The 18,300-nt window shown below is 48.9% G+C and overlaps 1 protein-coding gene across 3 annotated transcripts in view; it reads right to left on the reverse strand.

Annotated features, from left to right (window-relative positions):
* The window catches only part of NBEAL1 (neurobeachin like 1), a 410,517-nt gene that overhangs the window by 241,083 nt on the left and 151,134 nt on the right, over window positions 1–18,300 (reverse strand). For all 3 annotated transcript variants that reach the window (XM_063932593.1, XM_063932592.1, XM_063932594.1), the window contains one exon: window positions 11,131–11,229. In XM_063932593.1, the coding sequence (XP_063788663.1) occupies window positions 11,131–11,229 (99 nt within the window). The remainder of the gene's footprint in view (window positions 1–11,130; window positions 11,230–18,300) is intronic.

Genomic DNA, 18,300 nt, shown 5'->3' on the forward strand with positions numbered 1-18,300 from the left:
GAAAGAGTTTTAACAAAAGTAAGTTCTTACCATAAAACTTGTTTTCTGCTGCGGGGTACACTGGGCTCCACAAGGAAAGACATAGGGGATGTCCTAAAGCAGTTCCTTATGGGAGGGGACGCACTGTAGCGGGCACAAGAACCCGGCGTCCAAAGGAAGCATCCTGGGAAGCGGCAGGATAGAAGGCATAGAACCTTATGAACGTGTTCACAGAGGACCACGTAGCCACCTTGCACAATTGTTCAAGGGTCACACCACGGCGGGCCGCCCAAGAAGGTCCAACAGACCGAGTAGAATGGGCCGTAATGTGAGCAGGAGCTGACAGACCAGCCTTCACATAAGCATGTGCAATCACCATTCTAATACATCTGGCCAAAGTCTGCTTGTGAGCAGGCCAGCCCCGTTTGTGAAACCCAAACAGAATAAAGAGAGAATCAGATTTTCTAACAGAAGCAGTTCTCTTCACATAGATACGGAGAGCCCGTACCACATCCAAAGACCGCTCTTTGGAAGACAGATCAGGAGAGACAAAGGCCGGTACCACAATCTCCTGATTAAGGTGGAACGAAGAGACCACCTCAGGCAAATAACCGGGATGAGTCCTAAGAACCGCCCAGTCACGGTGAAATATCATATATGGGGAACTACAAGACAAGGTACCCAAATCCGACACTCTTCTAGCTGAAGCAAGAGCCAGCAGAAACACCACCTTAAGGGAAAGCCACTTAAGATCAGCTGAACCAAGAGGTTCAAACGGAGACTCTTGTAACGCCTCCAAAACCACCGACAAGTCCCAAGGAGCCACAGGCGGGACATAGGGAGGTTGGATACGCAACACACCCTGAGTGAAGGTATGCACATCAGGTAAGGTCGCAATCTTTCTCTGAAACCACACCGACAAGGCAGATATTTGAACCTTGAGGGAGGCCAGACGCAGGCCTAAGTCCAGGCCCTGCTGAAGAAAGGCCAACAACTTGGCTGTACTAAACTTGGAAGCGTCATAATTGTTAGATGCGCACCAAACAAAGTAAGAATGCCAGACCCTATGGTAAATCAGAGCAGAAGCCGGTTTCCGGGCCCGCAACATAGTTTGAATGACCGCCTCAGAAAACCCTTTAGCCCTTAAGACAGGAGCTTCAAGAGCCACGCCGTCAAAGACAGCAGGGCTAGGTCCTGGTAGACACAGGGGCCCTGAACGAGGAGGTCTGGGCGTTGTGGAAGTAGAATTGGACGCTCTGACGATAGGCCTTGCAGGTCTGAGAACCAGTGCCGTCTGGGCCACGCTGGAGCTATGAGAAGTAGAATTCCTCTTTCTTGCTTGAACTTCCGAATTACCCTCGGCAGAAGCGACACTGGAGGGAACACGTACGGCAGCCGAAACCTCCACGGCACCGCCAGCGCATCCACGAATGCTGCTTGAGGATCCCTTGTCCTTGCTCCGAAGACCGGAACTTTGTGATTGTGTCGAGACGCCATCAGATCTACGTCGGGAAGGCCCCACTTTTCCACTAGTAGTTGAAACACTTCTGGATGGAGGCCCCACTGCATGTACGTCCTGACGACTGAGAAAGTCCGCTTCCCAATTCAGGGTTCCCGGAATGAATATTGCCGATATGGACGGTAGATGGCGTTCCGCCCATTGCAGAATCCGTGAGACTTCCCTCATCGCCAAACGGCTTAGAGTGCTGCCACGTAAGCCGCTGTGGTGGCGTTGTCCGACTGTACTTGAACAGGACGGTTCTGAATTAAATGCTGGGCCAGGTTCAACGATTTGAAGACCGCCCGCAATTCCAGAATGTTGATCGAGAGGAGAGATTCCTCCTTGGTCCACCGACCCTGAAGGGAATGTTGCTCCAGCACCGCGCCCCAACCTCTTAGACTGGCATCTGTCGTCAACAGGACCCAGTCGGATATCCAGAAGGGACGGTCACTGCGCAATCGTTGGTCCTGGAGCCACCAGTGCAGCGACAGACGGACCTCCGGAGTCAATGAGATCATGTGAGACCTGATCCGGTGAGGCAGGCCGTCCCACTTGGCTAGAAACAGCCTCTGGACAGGGCGAGAATGGAATTGAGCATACTCCACCATGTTGAATGCTGACACCATGAGGTCCAGCACCTGCATCGCCGAATGTATCGACACTTGCGGACAAGAAAGGAAGCAACGAATCCTGTCCTGAAGCTTCAGGACTTTCTCCTGGGACAAGAACAACCGCTGGTTGCGAGTGTCCAATAGCACTCCCAGGTGCACCATGCTCTGAGCAGGGACCAGGGAGGATTTCTTCCAGTTGTTGAGCCACCCGTGCGCTTGTAGAAATCAGACAGTCATATCCAGATGACGTAGGAGAAGTTCTGGGGAATTTGCCAGGATTAACAAGTCGTCCAGATACGGCAGTATCCTGACCCCTTGATGGCGGAGTACCACCGTCATCACCGCCATGACTTTGGCGAAGACTCGCGGAGCCGTAGTTAAACCAAAAGGTAATGCCCGAAACTGGTACTGGAGGTTGCCAATCGCAAACCTCAGGTATTGCTGATGTGACACTGCTATAGGAATATGCAGGTAAGCATCCTGTATATCCAGGGAGACCATGTAGTCCCCAGGTTCCAAGGCCAGAACTATACAGCGAAGGGTTTCCATACGGAACTTGGAAACTTTCACAAACCCGTTCAATGCCTTGAGATTGAGAATGGGCCGAGAGGACCCATTCGGTTTCGGGACTAGAAACAGCGGAGAATAGTACCCCCGGCCCCTCTGAGCAAGAGGCACCTGTACTACGACTCCTGTATCCAGGAGGGTCTGTACCACCGAATGTAGAGTGTTTGCCTTTGTCTGGTCCAACGGGACGTCTGTCAGGCAAAATCGATGAGGGGGACGGTTTTTGAAGGCTATGGCGTAACCTTGAGTGACGACTTCCCGTACCCAGGCATCTGAAGTGGTCTTCAACCATTCCTGGGTATGTCTAGAAGCCGGCCCCCCACCCTGGGATCCCCCAGGGGGAGGCTCGCCCCATCATGCGGCAGGCTTACCCATCTTGGAAGCTGGCTGACTGGCAGCCCAGGCTCTTTTGGGCTTCGGCTTACCAGGTTTGGAAATGCGGGCCTGCTTGTTGTACGCCTGACCTTTTGCTTTACCTGAAGGACGAAAGGAAGTACCTTTAGCCTTCGACACAGAAGGAGCGGTACTTGGCAGACAGGCAGTTTTGGCAGTAGCCAAGTCAGCCACTATCTTAATTAAGTCCTCCCCAAACAGAATATCTCCGTTGAAAGGGAGTACCTCTCCAGGGTTTTTCTAGAGTCCAGATCCACAGACCAGGATCTCAGCCACAATATCCGGAGAGCCAGGACTGACGTAGTAGAGGCCTTGGCTGCTAGGATACCGGCATCAGAAGCCGCCTCTTTAATATAGTGAGAAGCTGTGACAATATATGACGAGCATTGTCTAGCATGGTCAGAAGAGATTTCAGCTTCCAACTCTAGGGCCCATGCTTCAATAGCCTCTGCAGCCCATGTTGCTGCAATAGTGGGCCTTTGTGCAGCACCCGTGAGGGTGTAAATCGCTTTCAGACAACCCTCCACCCGTTTATCCGTAGGCTCTTTTAGAGACGTGACGGTAGTGACAGGTAGAGCTGAGGAAACCACCATCCTAGCCACATGCGAGTCTACTGGAGGAGGCGTTTCCCAATTTTTACACAGCTCTGGCGCGAGGGGATAGCGAGCCAGCATCTTCTTTTGAGGCACAAACTTCTGTCCCGGGTTTCCCCAGGGTTCCTGACGTATATCCACTAGGTGGTCAGAGTGAGGTAAAACTTGTTTAACCACCTTCTGACGCTTGAACCTATCTGGTTTCTTAGGAGGGACAGATGGCTCGGGATCATCCGTAATCTGTAGAATCAACTTAATAGCCTCCAAAAGAGCAGGAACATCCACATGTAAACTACCCTCCCCAGCAGCAGTATCTGTGTCAGAATCTGTGGGGTCAGTGTAAGTGCCATCTTCATCAGACGAGGTGTCAGTGACAGCAGTGGATTGTGAGGAGGTAAGAGCTCACTTAGAGGACCCCTTGGTCTTAGGCGAGCGATGGTCAGACTTTTTAGTAGTCAGGGACTGGTTCAACTTCTTCAATTGAGCAGACAAATTATCCGCCCACGGCGGGTTAGCTGCGGGGACCACATATGGTTGAACCGGCATAGGAGGTCCCATAGGGGGTGTTAGTTTAGTAACTAGCGTATTTAGAAGCGTGGAGAAAGTAGCCCACGGTGGGTCATTATCGACCCCCGTTGCCACAGTCCCACTGGGGGGCAAGGAGACCCCAGAACCAGAGCCCTCAGCTGCTATAGTCTCCTCGTAGGGATCTGTGGCTTCAGCAACACCGGCAGTGTGTTCAGCCCCAGAACCATTACCCTCAGAAGCAGACATGATATAACTTGCAGTATCAGGTAACACAGTACAATTGGCAGCAGCACAATACCTCTCGCCCAAACCCCTGCGCAGTGTAGTCAGCACAAGCAGAGATACAGGAGAGATATGGTGACTAAATCACAGAGAAAAATACGTATTAAAGTATATCTTGTGAAAATCCTATATCAATATAAAACCTGACGCACCAAGCCCCCTCAGGTTATAGAATATAGGGATAGCAAGGTGAGTGAAAGACACGAGATGGACACCACTCAGCTATCAATGCACACACAGATAGTCACAGTTTGTACAATGCAGAGGTTATTACTGACAATGGGTGGTATTCATGTGACCGCCGGTCAGCTAACCGACAGTCACATGACCTCCTCCACCAGCCCGACGGGTCACTATCCCGATGGTCGGCATGCCGACCAACAGGGACTATTTCCACTCGTGGGTGTCCACGACACCCACAGAGTGGGAATAGAACCCGTGGCGATCCCGGCGTCGGTATGCTGCCGGGATCCCGGCGTGGTCAGCCGTACTACACCCCTGACAATAATACTGCACTGGACCAGCTTATATATATATATATATATATATATATATATATATATATATATATATATATATATATAATGGACATACGAACCGTCACTCCGTGCTGGAACAGTAACTTGTAGGTGCGGGACTGCGGCACTCAAATCCAAATAAAGATTTTTTTACTGAAGCATGTAAAGGATTACAAAATGCCTATACAAGGCCGACGTTTCGGTGCTCCAAGCACCGTTTTCAAGGCAGGCATGAAAGTCTAAGTAAAGCAAGCTAACATTACAAACAATGATGAATTTCTTACCTAAATAGGCAACCCGCCATCACGCCGTTGGAGAACCGGGGCCGGCGTCCGCTTCCGCCCGCCGCAGCTGCGTCTGCGTCACGTCCGGTGACGTCAGCTGACTTCCGCTCTGGTTACCTTGGCAACGCGTCCCGTAGTCGTGGCAACGCGTCTGGGCGCCTGGTGACCTATATGGAGCCGCTGAGTAGTCTCCCCGGCCCTCCAAACGTCAATCTGTGAATAAATGCATTCCTGAGAGATGTTCATGATGTATAGCTGGCACATATAAGCAATAAACTTTAAACATAAATGAACACAAAACATGTATAGTCGCCTGATGCGCTAGGCATATATTTCACTGGGGCTATTTGATGAAAATACCTTGTATTAAAAAATGTGCCATAAGAGATGAAGAAAGGGTAGAAAAAGAGAGAGAAAGTAGGGAAACACACAATGTGGCACCATATCACCCAGCAATCAGATATACTAGATAAGGGAATGTCACTAGTGGACCAAAGTTTTATGGTCCGCTATAGCAGAGAATGCACGCTTCCGTTTACAGCATGTCTGATTAGTGTCCTCCAAAAACATTCCAATTAAGACGTTCATTCATTCCATGGGGAGATACCGTGTTAAGGACATGGATCCACCTGCTTTCAATTTTGAGTAACTGTCCATCGCGGTCACCCCCTCGTATGGAGGTAGGGACATGATCAATAAGGATATGTTTCAGCTGATCCAATGAATGTCCCTCTGTAAGAAAGTGGCGAGCCACCGGTTGGTCTGCCGCCTGAGATTTAAGTGCTTTATTGATTGATGAACGGTGCAATGCCATGCGCTCTCGGACAGTACAGTAATATAATACATATTGCAGGGGCAAATGATGATGTACACCACATGCGTGGATAAACAGGATAGAACATGTTTGATCTTGAAACTCCGATCCATATGTGGATGTTTACATGCACTATCGGTGATCATATGGGTGCAAGTGGTACACTTTGGGCACTTATAGCAACCTGCTGGTTTTGTCATAAAATGGGGTTGCGCTTGTATTTGCTTAAAGCCCGTAATGTCCGTATGGACCACCATATCTCTGATGTTTTTGCCCCTTGTAAAACATGGCATTGGACGTTTTTGTCTGAAACATGTTGTTTCTTTGTCCGTTGCTACTATGGGCCACAGTGCCCGGCTAGCCCTTTGAACGACTTGGCTAGAGGTGGTAAAGGCCATTTTCCACGGAATAACTGCTTCATTAGTACGTGTCCTGGAACGTAGTAGCTCGTTTCGGCTCATAGCCAGCACCTCATCCTTTTGTTTTTTCAGAAGGCTCCAGCTGTAGCCTCTAGACAGAAACCTATCGATTGTGGCATCGATACCTTTGACTGCAGTAACGGGATCATCCGCGATTCTTGCTACCCTCATCATCTGTGATTTGGGCAAACCCTGTTTAAGTGGTTTGGGATGGTGACTTGATGCAAGTAATAGCGTGTTTCTGTCGGTTGGCTTGGAGTATACCTCGGTGTGTATCTGACCAGCTTCGAGCGTCACTAATACGTCCAGGTAATGGATGGCAGAGTGGCTATGCTGATGAGTAACTTTTATGGTCGAGTCACGATGGTTGATGTCCTTAATCATGCAGTCCAACAGCTCCTCGCTACCCGTCCAGATGATGAACAAGTCGTCAATATAACGCATGTAGCTCAGTATATGTCGCTTGTACTCGTCGTTGTTGAAGAACATCAGGGACTCTTCCTGAAACATAAATATGTTTGCGTAGCTAGGTGCCACGTGACTCCCCATAGCACAGCCGGATAGTTGTCTATAGAAGCGTCCGTTATAGATGAAGTAGTTACGAGTCAGGGTTAATTCCAGCAGCTGCAATTGGTAACATTCCTGAGGGGAGTATATTGTGTACACTGGACATTAACAGCCTATATACATCTATCCCACATATCGAGGGCCTTGCGGCATCCAAGTCATTCTGTGAATCCCAACAGATCAATAACTTAGACATTGACCTATTTATGCAGCTGCTGGAATTAACCCTGACTCGTAACTACTTCATCTATAACGGACGCTTCTATAGACAACTATCCGGCTGTGCTATGGGGAGTCACGTGGCACCTAGCTACGCAAACATATTTATGTTTCAGGAAGAGTCCCTGATGTTCTTCAACAACGACGAGTACAAGCGACATATACTGTGCTACATGCGTTATATTGACTACTTGTTCATCATCTGGACGGGTAGCGAGGAGCTGTTGGACTGCATGATTAAGGACATCAACCATCGTGACTCGACCATAAAAGTTACTCATCAGCATAGCCACTCTGCCATCCATTACCTGGACGTATTAGTGACGCTCGAAGCTGGTCAGATACACACCGAGGTATACTCCAAGCCAACCGACAGAAACACGCTATTACTTGCATCAAGTCACCATCCCAAACCACTTAAACAGGGTTTGCCCAAATCACAGATGATGAGGGTAGCAAGAATCGCGGATGATCCCGTTACTGCAGTCAAAGGTATCGATGCCACAATCGATAGGTTTCTGTCTAGAGGCTACAGCTGGAACCTTCTGAAAAAACAAAAGGATGAGGTGCTGGCTATGACCCGAAACGAGCTACTACGTTCCAGGACACGTACTAATGAAGCAGTTATTCCGTGGAAAATGGCCTTTACCACCTCTAGCCAAGTCGTTCAAAGGGCTAGCCGGGCACTGTGGCCCATAGTAGCAACGGACAAAGAAACAACATGTTTCAGACAAAAACGTCCAATGCCATGTTTTACAAGGGGCAAAAACATCAGAGATATGGTGGTCCATACGGACATTACGGGCTTTAAGCAAATACAAGCGCAACCCCATTTTATGACAAAACCAGCAGGTTGCTATAAGTGCCCAAAGTGTACCACTTGCACCCATATGATCACCGATAGTGCATGTAAACATCCACATATGGATCGGAGTTTCAAGATCAAACATGTTCTATCCTGTTTATCCACGCATGTGGTGTACATCATCATTTGCCCCTGCAATATGTATTATGTGGGGAAGACCACCCGTACTGTCCGAGAGCGCATGGCATTGCACCGTTCATCAATCAATAAAGCACTTAAATCTCAGGCGGCAGACCAACCGGTGGCTCGCCACTTTCTTACAGAGGGACATTCATTGGATCAGCTGAAACATATCCTTATTGATCATGTCCCTACCTCCATACGAGGGGGTGACCGCGATGGACAGTTACTCAAAATTGAAAGCAGGTGGATCCATGTCCTTAACACGGTATCTCCCCATGGAATGAATGAACGTCTTAATTGGAATGTTTTTGGAGGACACTAATCAGACATGCTGTAAACGGAAGCGTGCATTCTCTGCTATAGCGGACCATAAAACTTTGGTCCACTAGTGACATTCCCTTATCTAGTATATCTGATTGCTGGGTGATATGGTGCCACATTGTGTGTTTCCCTACTTTCTCTCTCTTTTTCTACCCTTTCTTCATCTCTTATGGCACATTTTTTAATACAAGGTATTTTCATCAAATAGCCCCAGTGAAATATATGCCTAGCGCATCAGGCGACTATACATGTTTTGTGTTCATTTATGTTTAAAGTTTATTGCTTATATGTGCCAGCTATACATCATGAACATCTCTCAGGAATGCATTTATTCACAGATTGACGTTTGGAGGGCCGGGGAGACTACTCAGCGGCTCCATATAGGTCACCAGGCGCCCAGACGCGTTGCCACGACTACGGGACGCGTTGCCAAGGTAACCAAAGCGGAAGTCAGCTGACGTCACCGGACGTGACGCAGACGCAGCTGCGGCGGGCGGAAGCGGACGCCGGCCCCGGTTCTCCAACGGCGTGATGGCGGGTTGCCTATTTAGGTAAGAAATTCATCATTGTTTGTAATGTTAGCTTGCTTTACTTAGACTTTCATGCCTGCCTTGAAAACGGTGCTTGGAGCACCGAAACGTCGGCCTTGTATAGGCATTTTGTAATACTTTACATGCTTCAGTAAAAAAATCTTTATTTGGATTTGAGTGCCGCAGTCCCTTTGTCTGCTATATATATATATATATATATATATATATATATATAGCTATGTAGTCAATAGATATAACACTGCACAGTAAGAACTGGATGTATATCACAGGGTACTTGTACCAGAGAACCCTTACTAAATGCACTTTTTCTTAACTATCACTGCCTAAACGACATGTAGAATACATTAATACTTTAGTGTCTTGTAAAGGCACAGCGCTATCAGGCGGCTCTACACAGGAGGATTTGCCCAAGCATTCCCAGGAACAGTGTAGTTGGGGAAATGGCGCCCAGACACTGACAGGGAGTGAGGGAGAGATAGATATGCAGCTCCAGGGCGGGAACATTTACTGGAAATGGCGCCCTGGGGCTGGGGGAGGGGCTCCAGGTCTACGCCTTATCCCCCTGCTGGCAAAACCACCTGGTACTGCGGGCTACTTGTAAAAAGGTTTAGAGAGAAAACCTGACCTGCACCCATGCCCTGGTGATCTAGTGCGATCGCCTGTACTGCCACAGTGTCCACCACCAGCGCGCGCGGCCCGCCTCCCACCGGCTGCGCCGGATCGCGATAAAGTGCGGGTCCCGCGAGCGGGACCCACTTACCCCCTCCCGCAGCGCGGCCACGCGATCCCGGAGAGCCCAAGCCGTGTGTGACTGACTTGTAAGAAAACCGGAGCCTCCTGCTGTAGTTACCCGGCAACCAGGGCTGGGGAGTGTACAGCGCCGCTGGGGGAGAGATGGAGCTGCAGCAGGTGATGTCTACTGACATCCAGCACAATCTCTGCCTCTGCTGCAGTCCTTGTAGTCTTCTTTTTTCCTCAGAAAAAGCTTTTCTATAGCTGCTGTGAGCAGCCCTTCCTGTCACCTGCACTGCAAGCACCAACTACAAACTGAGCGCCTGTGCATGGAGGCGGGGTGATATAGGAGGCGGCGCTATGCATCTTGGGAAGAAGGTCAAAGCTCTTGAGCCTGTTGGTGCTTCGGATCAAGATCCTACTCTACACCTTTATGTCTTTCCTTGTGGAGCCCAGTGTACCCCGCAGCAGAAATAATGGATGTAGGAGTCAATTCAATTGCAGGTGATGCTGCGTGCGTTCTATGCGCGCTTACGCCACACTTTCAACAGCCCTGAGATCGCACCCATGCGGCTGCACACAAAAAGTAAGTTATTCTGGGGCAAATTGAGGACAATTTGGAGCCTGCTGTTGGCGTTCCAACGCTGACACATCTCCCAAATCCTGACCCTTTTGGTGTCTTATTTGTTTTTAAAAGCGGTTATATAAACCTTTACCTTTTTCTTTTTTTTGCTTTGTTTTGTTTACAACTTTCAGCATTATAATTTTACATATAACGTAATATGCTGCACTGGAAATGTGACTGACGGGAAAGGTGTAGGACATGTGCGGAGCCTGAGATACATGCTGCTGCTATTCAGAATAAGCCCCCCAGCACACCGCAATGGACCAGCGAAACATACTGTACATCCTCTATGATAACAGTAATGCAGAGATCTCCGTTACAAACATTAGTAAATATATGGTAAGCCACCAGCCATGCTCCATTGACTGCTGGTCCTTGTAGTGCCTGGAGGATCACAATTTAGACATACATAATCAGCGGTGGGTCAATTATCTGATTTGAGCAGCTGCCATTCTGTGTATTGCTGATCAGAACTATATCTGCAGGAAGAAAACGTTTCTGCTAGCGGCTGCGACATCAATAATACAACGAGCTCACGTACCCCCTGACACAATGATAGTTACTATGTTACTGCGGCAACGTTTCCTGGTATATATATGAATTGCTCAGAGAAAGTGACGCACGGTCTGTGACGTTACCATGTTTAGCAGCTCCTCCAGCAGCTTCCGCGACGGCTGCCCCAGAGATTTCAGCACTTCCAGTAAGTGAGTGTAGCCGATTCTTTCCTTAAACACTTCCTAAAATAAAGGACACGTGATCATTTCACCTCGCAATGGAACGCGTGCGCAGGACGGACCAGAGACTGAAACAAGGCAAATACATTTCATATATCCGTTATATGGCGTACACCTCTGACAACCAATAAAAGATGTCGCAGAAAGAAAAATAGCGCAACCGTTGTTCAATGGCGGCTTTAGGTCTCACATACACTCACTTTCCATACAGTGATGAATGCATGACGAGAGCCATTCCCATATGGATTATGATGCAGTGCGCCTTCTCGCCATGTTACTTACTGGTTAATTCACGCTACAATTACATCACATATTGCTGCAACACCTGGTTACTGGGAGAGGATCTGCTGACAGTGTGCAGATACCAGCCCTCGCTCCTTCCCCGTCACAGACTCACATGGGGGCCACAGTAACAGAGTAACATAGTATCTAAGGTTGAAAAAAGACAATAGTCCATCGGCTTTAACCTATTTGTGGTCTCCTATGCACGATTATTTTGTAGAAAATTTTGACTGAAGTTGATGACTGCCGTTACGTTTTACCCCTCTTTTTTATAATAACCATAGTGCGTGACTATGCCCCGTAACCCTGGATATCCTTATCCATTAGGAATTTATCTAACCCATTCTTAAAGGTGTTGACAGATTCCGCCATTACAACTCCCTCAGGCAGGGAATTCCAAACACGTATCGTCCTTACCGTAAAAAAACCTTTACGCCGTATTGTGTGGAATCTCCTCTCCTCTAACCTGAGCGAGTGTCCACGAGTTCTCTGTGTTGATCTAACCAAAAACAGGTCCTGCGCAAGATCTGTATATTGTCCCCTTATATATTTGTAAATGTTGATCATGTCCCCTCTTAATCTCCTCTTTTCCAGTGTAAACATGCCTAGTCTTGCAAGCCTTTCCTCGTATTCCAGCGTCTCCATAGCCTTAATTAGTTTGGTCGCCCGTCTTTGAACCTTTTCTAGCTCCAGGATATCCTTTTTGTAGTAAGGTGCCCAGAATTGTACACAGTATTCAAGGTGTGGCCTCACAAGTATAATACTCTCGTCCCTAGCATCAATTCCCCGTTTTATGCATGCTAATATCTTATTAGCCTTCTTTGCTGCAGTCCTACTTTGGGTACTACTGCTTAGTTTGCTATCTATGAGGACACCTAAGTTCTTTTCCAGTACAGAATCCCCTAATTTTACCCCATTTAGTAGGTAGGTGTAATTTTTGTTCTTGTTACCACAGTGCATTACCTTACACTTGTCTGTGTTGAAGCACATTCTCCATTTAGCTGCCCAAGCTTCTAATTTAACTAAGTCATTCTGAAGCAACTCAGCATCCCCCTCCGCATTTATAACTTTACACAATTTGGTATCATCTGCAAAAATTGACACCATGCTCTCTAGACCTTCTGTTAGGTCGTTAATGAAAATATTGAACAATAGCGGTCCTAATACTGAGCCTTGCGGCACACCACTTAGCACTTCAGTCCAAGTTGAAAAAATAAGATTTTACTCACCGGTAAATCTATTTCTCGTAGTCCGTAGTGGATGCTGGGACTCCGTAAGGACCATGGGGAATAGCGGCTCCGCAGGAGACTGGGCACAACTAAAAGAAAGCTTTTGGTCTACCTGGTGTGCACTGGCTCCTCCCTCTATGACCCTCCTCCAGACCTCAGTTAGGATACTGTGCCCGGAAGAGCTGACACAATAAGGAAGGATTATGAATCCCGGGTAAGACTCATACCAGCCACACCAATCACACCGTATAACTCGTGATACAATACCCAGTTAACAGTATGAACAATAACTGAGCCTCTCAACAGATGGCTCAACAATAACCCTTTAGTTAAACAATAACTATATACAAGTATTGCAGACAATCCGCACTTGGGATGGGCGCCCAGCATCCACTACGGACTACGAGAAATAGATTTACCGGTGAGTAAAATCTTATTTTCTCTGACGTCCTAAGTGGATGCTGGGACTCCGTAAGGACCATGGGGATTATACCAAAGCTCCCAAACGGGCGGGAGAGTGCGGATGACTCTGCAGCACCGAATGGGCAAACTCTAGGTCCTCCTCAGCCAGGGTGTCAAACTTGTAGAATTTAGCAAATGTGTTTGACCCCGACCAAGTAGCTGCTCGGCAAAGTTGTAGAGCCGAGACCCCTCGGGCAGCCGCCCAAGAAGAGCCCACCTTCCTCGTGGAATGGGCTTTCACTGATTTAGGATGCGGCAGTCCAGCCGCAGAATGTGCAAGCTGAATCGTACTACAGATCCAGCGAGCAATAGTCTGCTTTGAAGCAGGAGCACCCAGCTTGTTGGGTGCATACAGGATAAACAACGAGTCAGTTTTCCTGACACTAGCTGTCCTGGAAACATAAATTTTCAGGGCCCTGACTACGTCCAACAACTTGGAAGCCTCCAAGTCTTTAGTAGCCGCAGGCACCACGATAGGTTGGTTCAAATGAAAGGCTGATACCACCTTAGGGAGAAACTGGGGATGAGTCCTCAATTCTGCCCTATCCATATGGAAAATCAGATAAGGGCTTTTACATGACAAAGCCGCCAATTCTGACACACGCCTGGCCGAAGCCAAGGCCAACAGCATGACCACTTTCCACGTGAGATATTTTAATTCCACGGTTTTAAGTGGCTCAAACCAATGTGACTTTAGGAAATCCAACACCACGTTGAGATCCCAAGGTGCCACTGGAGGCACAAAAGGGGGCTGAATATGCAGCACTCCCTTAACAAAAGTCTGAACTTCAGGTAGTGAAGCCAGTTCTCTCTGGAAGAAAATCGATAGAGCCGAAATCTGGACCTTAATGGAACCCAATTTTAGGCCCATAGTCACCCCTGACTGTAGGAAGTGCAGAAAACGGCCCAGCTGAAATTCCTCCGTTGGGGCCTTCCTGGCCTCACACCACGCAACATATTTTCGCCAAATGCGGTGATAATGGTTTGCGGTCACTTCTTTCCTAGCTTTAATCAGCGTAGGAATGACTTCCTCCGGAATGCCCTTTTCCTTCAGGATCCGGTGTTCAACCGCCATGCCGTCAAATGCAGCCGCGGTAAGTCTTGGAACAGACAGGGCCCCTGCTGCAGCAGGTCCTGTCTGAGCGGCAGAGGCCATGGGTCCTCTGAGATCATTTCTTGAAGTTCCGGGTACCAAGCTCTTCTTGGCCAATCCGGAACAATGAGTATAGTTCTTACTCCTCTTCTCCTTATTATCCTCAGTACCTTGGGTATGAGAGGAAGAGGAGGGAACACATAAACCGACCGGTACACCCACGGTGTCACCAGAGCGTCCACAGCTATCGCCTGAGGGTCTCTTGACCTGGCGCAATATCTTTCTAGCTTTTTGTTGAGGCGGGACGCCATCATGTCCACCTGTGGCCTTTCCCAACGGTTTACAATCCGTTGGAAGACTTCTGGATGAAGTCCCCACTCTCCCGGGTGGAGGTCGTGCCTGCTGAGGAAGTCTGCTTCCCAGTTGTCCACTCCCGGAATGCACACTGCTGACAGTGCTAACACGTGATTTTCCGCCCATCGGAGAATCCTTGTGGCTTCTGCCATCGCCGTCCTGCTTCTTGTGCCGCCCTGTCGGTTTACATGGGCGACTGCCGTGATGTTGTCTGACTGGATCAGTACCAGCTGGTTTTGAAGCAGGGGTTTTGGCTGACTTAGGGCATTGTAAATGGCCCTCAGTTCCAGAATATTTATGTGTAGGGAAGTCTCCTGACTTGACCATAGTCCTTGGAAGTTTCTTCCCTGTGTGACTGCCCCCCAGCCTCGAAGGCTGGCATCCGTGGTCACCAGGACCCAGTCCTGTATGCCGAATCTGCGGCCCTCTTGAAGATGAGCACTTTGCAGCCACCACAGCAGAGACACCCTGGTCCTTGGAGACAGGGTTATCAGCCGATGCATCTGAAGATGCGATCTGGACCACTTGTCCAACAGGTCCCACTGAAAAGTCCTTGCATGGAACCTGCCGAATGGAATTGCTTCGTAGGAAGCTACCATCTTTCCCAGGACTCGCGTGCAGTGATGCACCGACACCTGTTTTGGTTTTAGGAGGCCTCTGACTAGAGATGACAGCTCCTTGGCCTTCTCCTCCGGGAGAAACACTTTTTTCTGTTCTGTGTCCAGAACCATCCCCAGGAACAGTAGACGTGTCGTAGGGACCAGCTGTGACTTTGGAATATTTAGAATCCAACCGTGCTGTTGTAGCACCTCCCGAGATAGTGCTACCCCGACCAACAACTGCTCCCTGGACCTCGCCTTTATCAGGAGATCGTCCAAGTACGGGATAATTAAAACTCCCTTTTTTCGAAGGAGTATCATCATTTCGGCCATTACCTTGGTAAATACCCTCGGTGCCGTGGACAGACCAAACGGCAACGTCTGGAATTGGTAATGACAATCCTGTACCACAAATCTGAGGTACTCCTGGTGAGGATGGTAAATGGGGACATGCAGGTAAGCATCCTTGATGTCCAGTGATACCATGTAATCCCCCTCGTCCAGGCTTGCAATAACCGCCCTGAGCGATTCCATCTTGAACTTGAATTTTTTTTATATATGTGTTCAAGGATTTCAAATTTAAAATGGGTCTCACCGAACCGTCCGGTTTCGGTACCACAAACATTGTGGAATAGTAACCCCGTCCTTGTTGAAGGAGGGGCACCTTGACTATCACCTGCTGGGAATACAGCTTGTGTATTGCCTCTAACACTGCCTCCCTGCCTGAGGGAGTTGTAGGCAAGGCAGATTTGAGGAAACGGCGGGGGGGGGAGACGTCTCGAATTCCAGCTTGTACCCCTGAGATACTACTTGAAGGATCCAGGGATCCACCCGTGAGCGAGCCCACTGATTGCTGAAGTTTTTGAGACGGGCCCCCACCGTACCTCGCTCCGCCTGTGGAGCCCCAGCGTCATGCGGCGGACTTGGAGGAAGCGGGGGAGGACTTTTGCTCCTGGGAACTGGCTGTATGCTGCAGCTTTTTCCCTCTACCTCTGCCTCTGGGCAGAAAGGACGCGCCTTTAACCCGCTTGCCCTTATGGGGCCGAAAGGACTGTACCTGATAATACGGTGCTTTCTTTGGCTGTGAGGGAACATGGGGTAAAAATACTGACTTCCCAGCTGTTGCTGTGGAAACGAGGTCCGAGAGACCATCCCCGAACAACTCCTCACCCTTATAAGGCAAAACTTCCATGTGCCTTTTAGAATCTGCATCACCTGTCCACTGCCGAGTCCATAACCCTCTCCTGGCAGAAATGGACATTGCACTTATTTTAGATGCCAGCCGGCAAATATCCCTCTGTGCATCTCTCATGTATAAGACTGCGTCTTTAATATGCTCTACGGTTAGCAATATAGTGTCCCTGTCTAGGGTATCAAATTTTTCCGACAGGGAATCTGACGACGCAGCTGCAGCACTGCACATCCATGCTGAAGCAATAGCTGGTCTCAGTATAATACCTGTGTGTGTATATACAGACTTCAGGATAGCCTCCTGCTTCCTATCAGCAGGCTCCTTTAGGGCGGCCGTATCCGGAGACGGTAGTGTCACCTTCTTTGACAAGCGTGTGAGCGCTTTATCCACCCTAGGGGATGTTTCCCAACGTGACCTATCCTCTGGCGGGAAAGGGTACGTCATTAGTAACCTTTTAGAAATTACCAGTTTCTTATCGGGGGAAGCCCACGCTTCTTCACACACTTCATTTAACTCCTCAGATGGAGGAAAAGCTACTGGTAGTTTTTTCTCTCCAAACATAATACCCTTTTTTGTGGTTCCTGGGGTAACATCAGAAATGTGCAACACATTTTTCATTGCCTCAATCATGTAACGTGTGGCCCTATTGGAAGTTACATTAGTCTCATCGTCGTCGACACTGGAGTCAGTATCCGTGTCGACATCTGTGTCTGCCATCTGAGGTAGCGGGCGTTTTAGAGCCCCTGATGGCTTTTGAGACGCCTGGGCAGGCACAGACTGAGAAGCCGGCTGTCCCACATCTGCTATGTCATCAAACCTTTTATGTAAGGAGTTGACACTTTCACGTAATTCCTTCCACAAGTCCATCCACTCAGGTGTCGGCCCCGCAGGGGGTGACATCACATTTATCGGCATCTGCTCCGCCTCCACATAAGCCTCCTCATCAAACATGTCGACACAGCCGTACCGACACACCGCACACACACAGGGAATGCTCTGACAGAGGACAGGACCCCACAAAGCCCTTTGGGGAGACAGAGAGAGACCATCAGTGACCGGAGTGTGAAGTGTGCATGAGGAGCAATGGCGCACAGCTGCAGTGCTGTGCGCTACCTTGTTGAAGACCGAAGTCTTCTGCCGCCGATTTTCAGGACCGTCTTCTTGCTTCTGGCTCTGTAAGGGGGACGGCGGCGCGGCTCCGGGACCGGACGATCGAGGTCGGGCCCTGTGTTCGATCCCTCTGGAGCTAATGGTGTCCAGTAGCCTAAGAAGCCCAAGCTAGCTGCAAGCAGGTAGGTTCGCTTCTTCTCCCCTTAGTCCCTCGTAGCAGTGAGTCTGTTGCCAGCAGATCTCACTGAAAATAAAAAAAAACTAAAATATACTTTCTTTTCTAGGAGCTCAGGAGAGCTCCTAGTGTGCATCGAGCTCAGCCGGGCACAAGATTCTAACTGAGGTCTGGAGGAGGGTCATAGAGGGAGGAGCCAGTGCACACCAGGTAGACCAAAAGCTTTCTTTTAGTTGTGCCCAGTCTCCTGCGGAGCCGCTATTCCCCATGGTCCTTACGGAGTCCCAGCATCCACTTAGGACGTCAGAGAAAGATCCATTAACCACAACGCGCTGCTCCCTATTATCTAACCAGTTTTTGACCCAAGTGCATATTGTGCTTCCTAGCCCTGATTCTTGTAGCTTGTAGATAAGTCTCATGTGTGGTACAGTATCGAACGCTTTGGCAAAATCTAAAAAGATTACATCCACCTCTTTACCCTGATCTAGGTTTGCGCTTACTGTTTCATAAAAGCCACGTAAGTTGGTTTGACAGGATCTGTCCTTCATAAACCCATGTTGATTCCTTTTAATGACCTT

This window comes from Pseudophryne corroboree, chromosome 7 (assembly GCF_028390025.1).
Source record: "Pseudophryne corroboree isolate aPseCor3 chromosome 7, aPseCor3.hap2, whole genome shotgun sequence".
Classification (NCBI taxonomy): Eukaryota; Metazoa; Chordata; class Amphibia; order Anura; family Myobatrachidae; genus Pseudophryne; species Pseudophryne corroboree.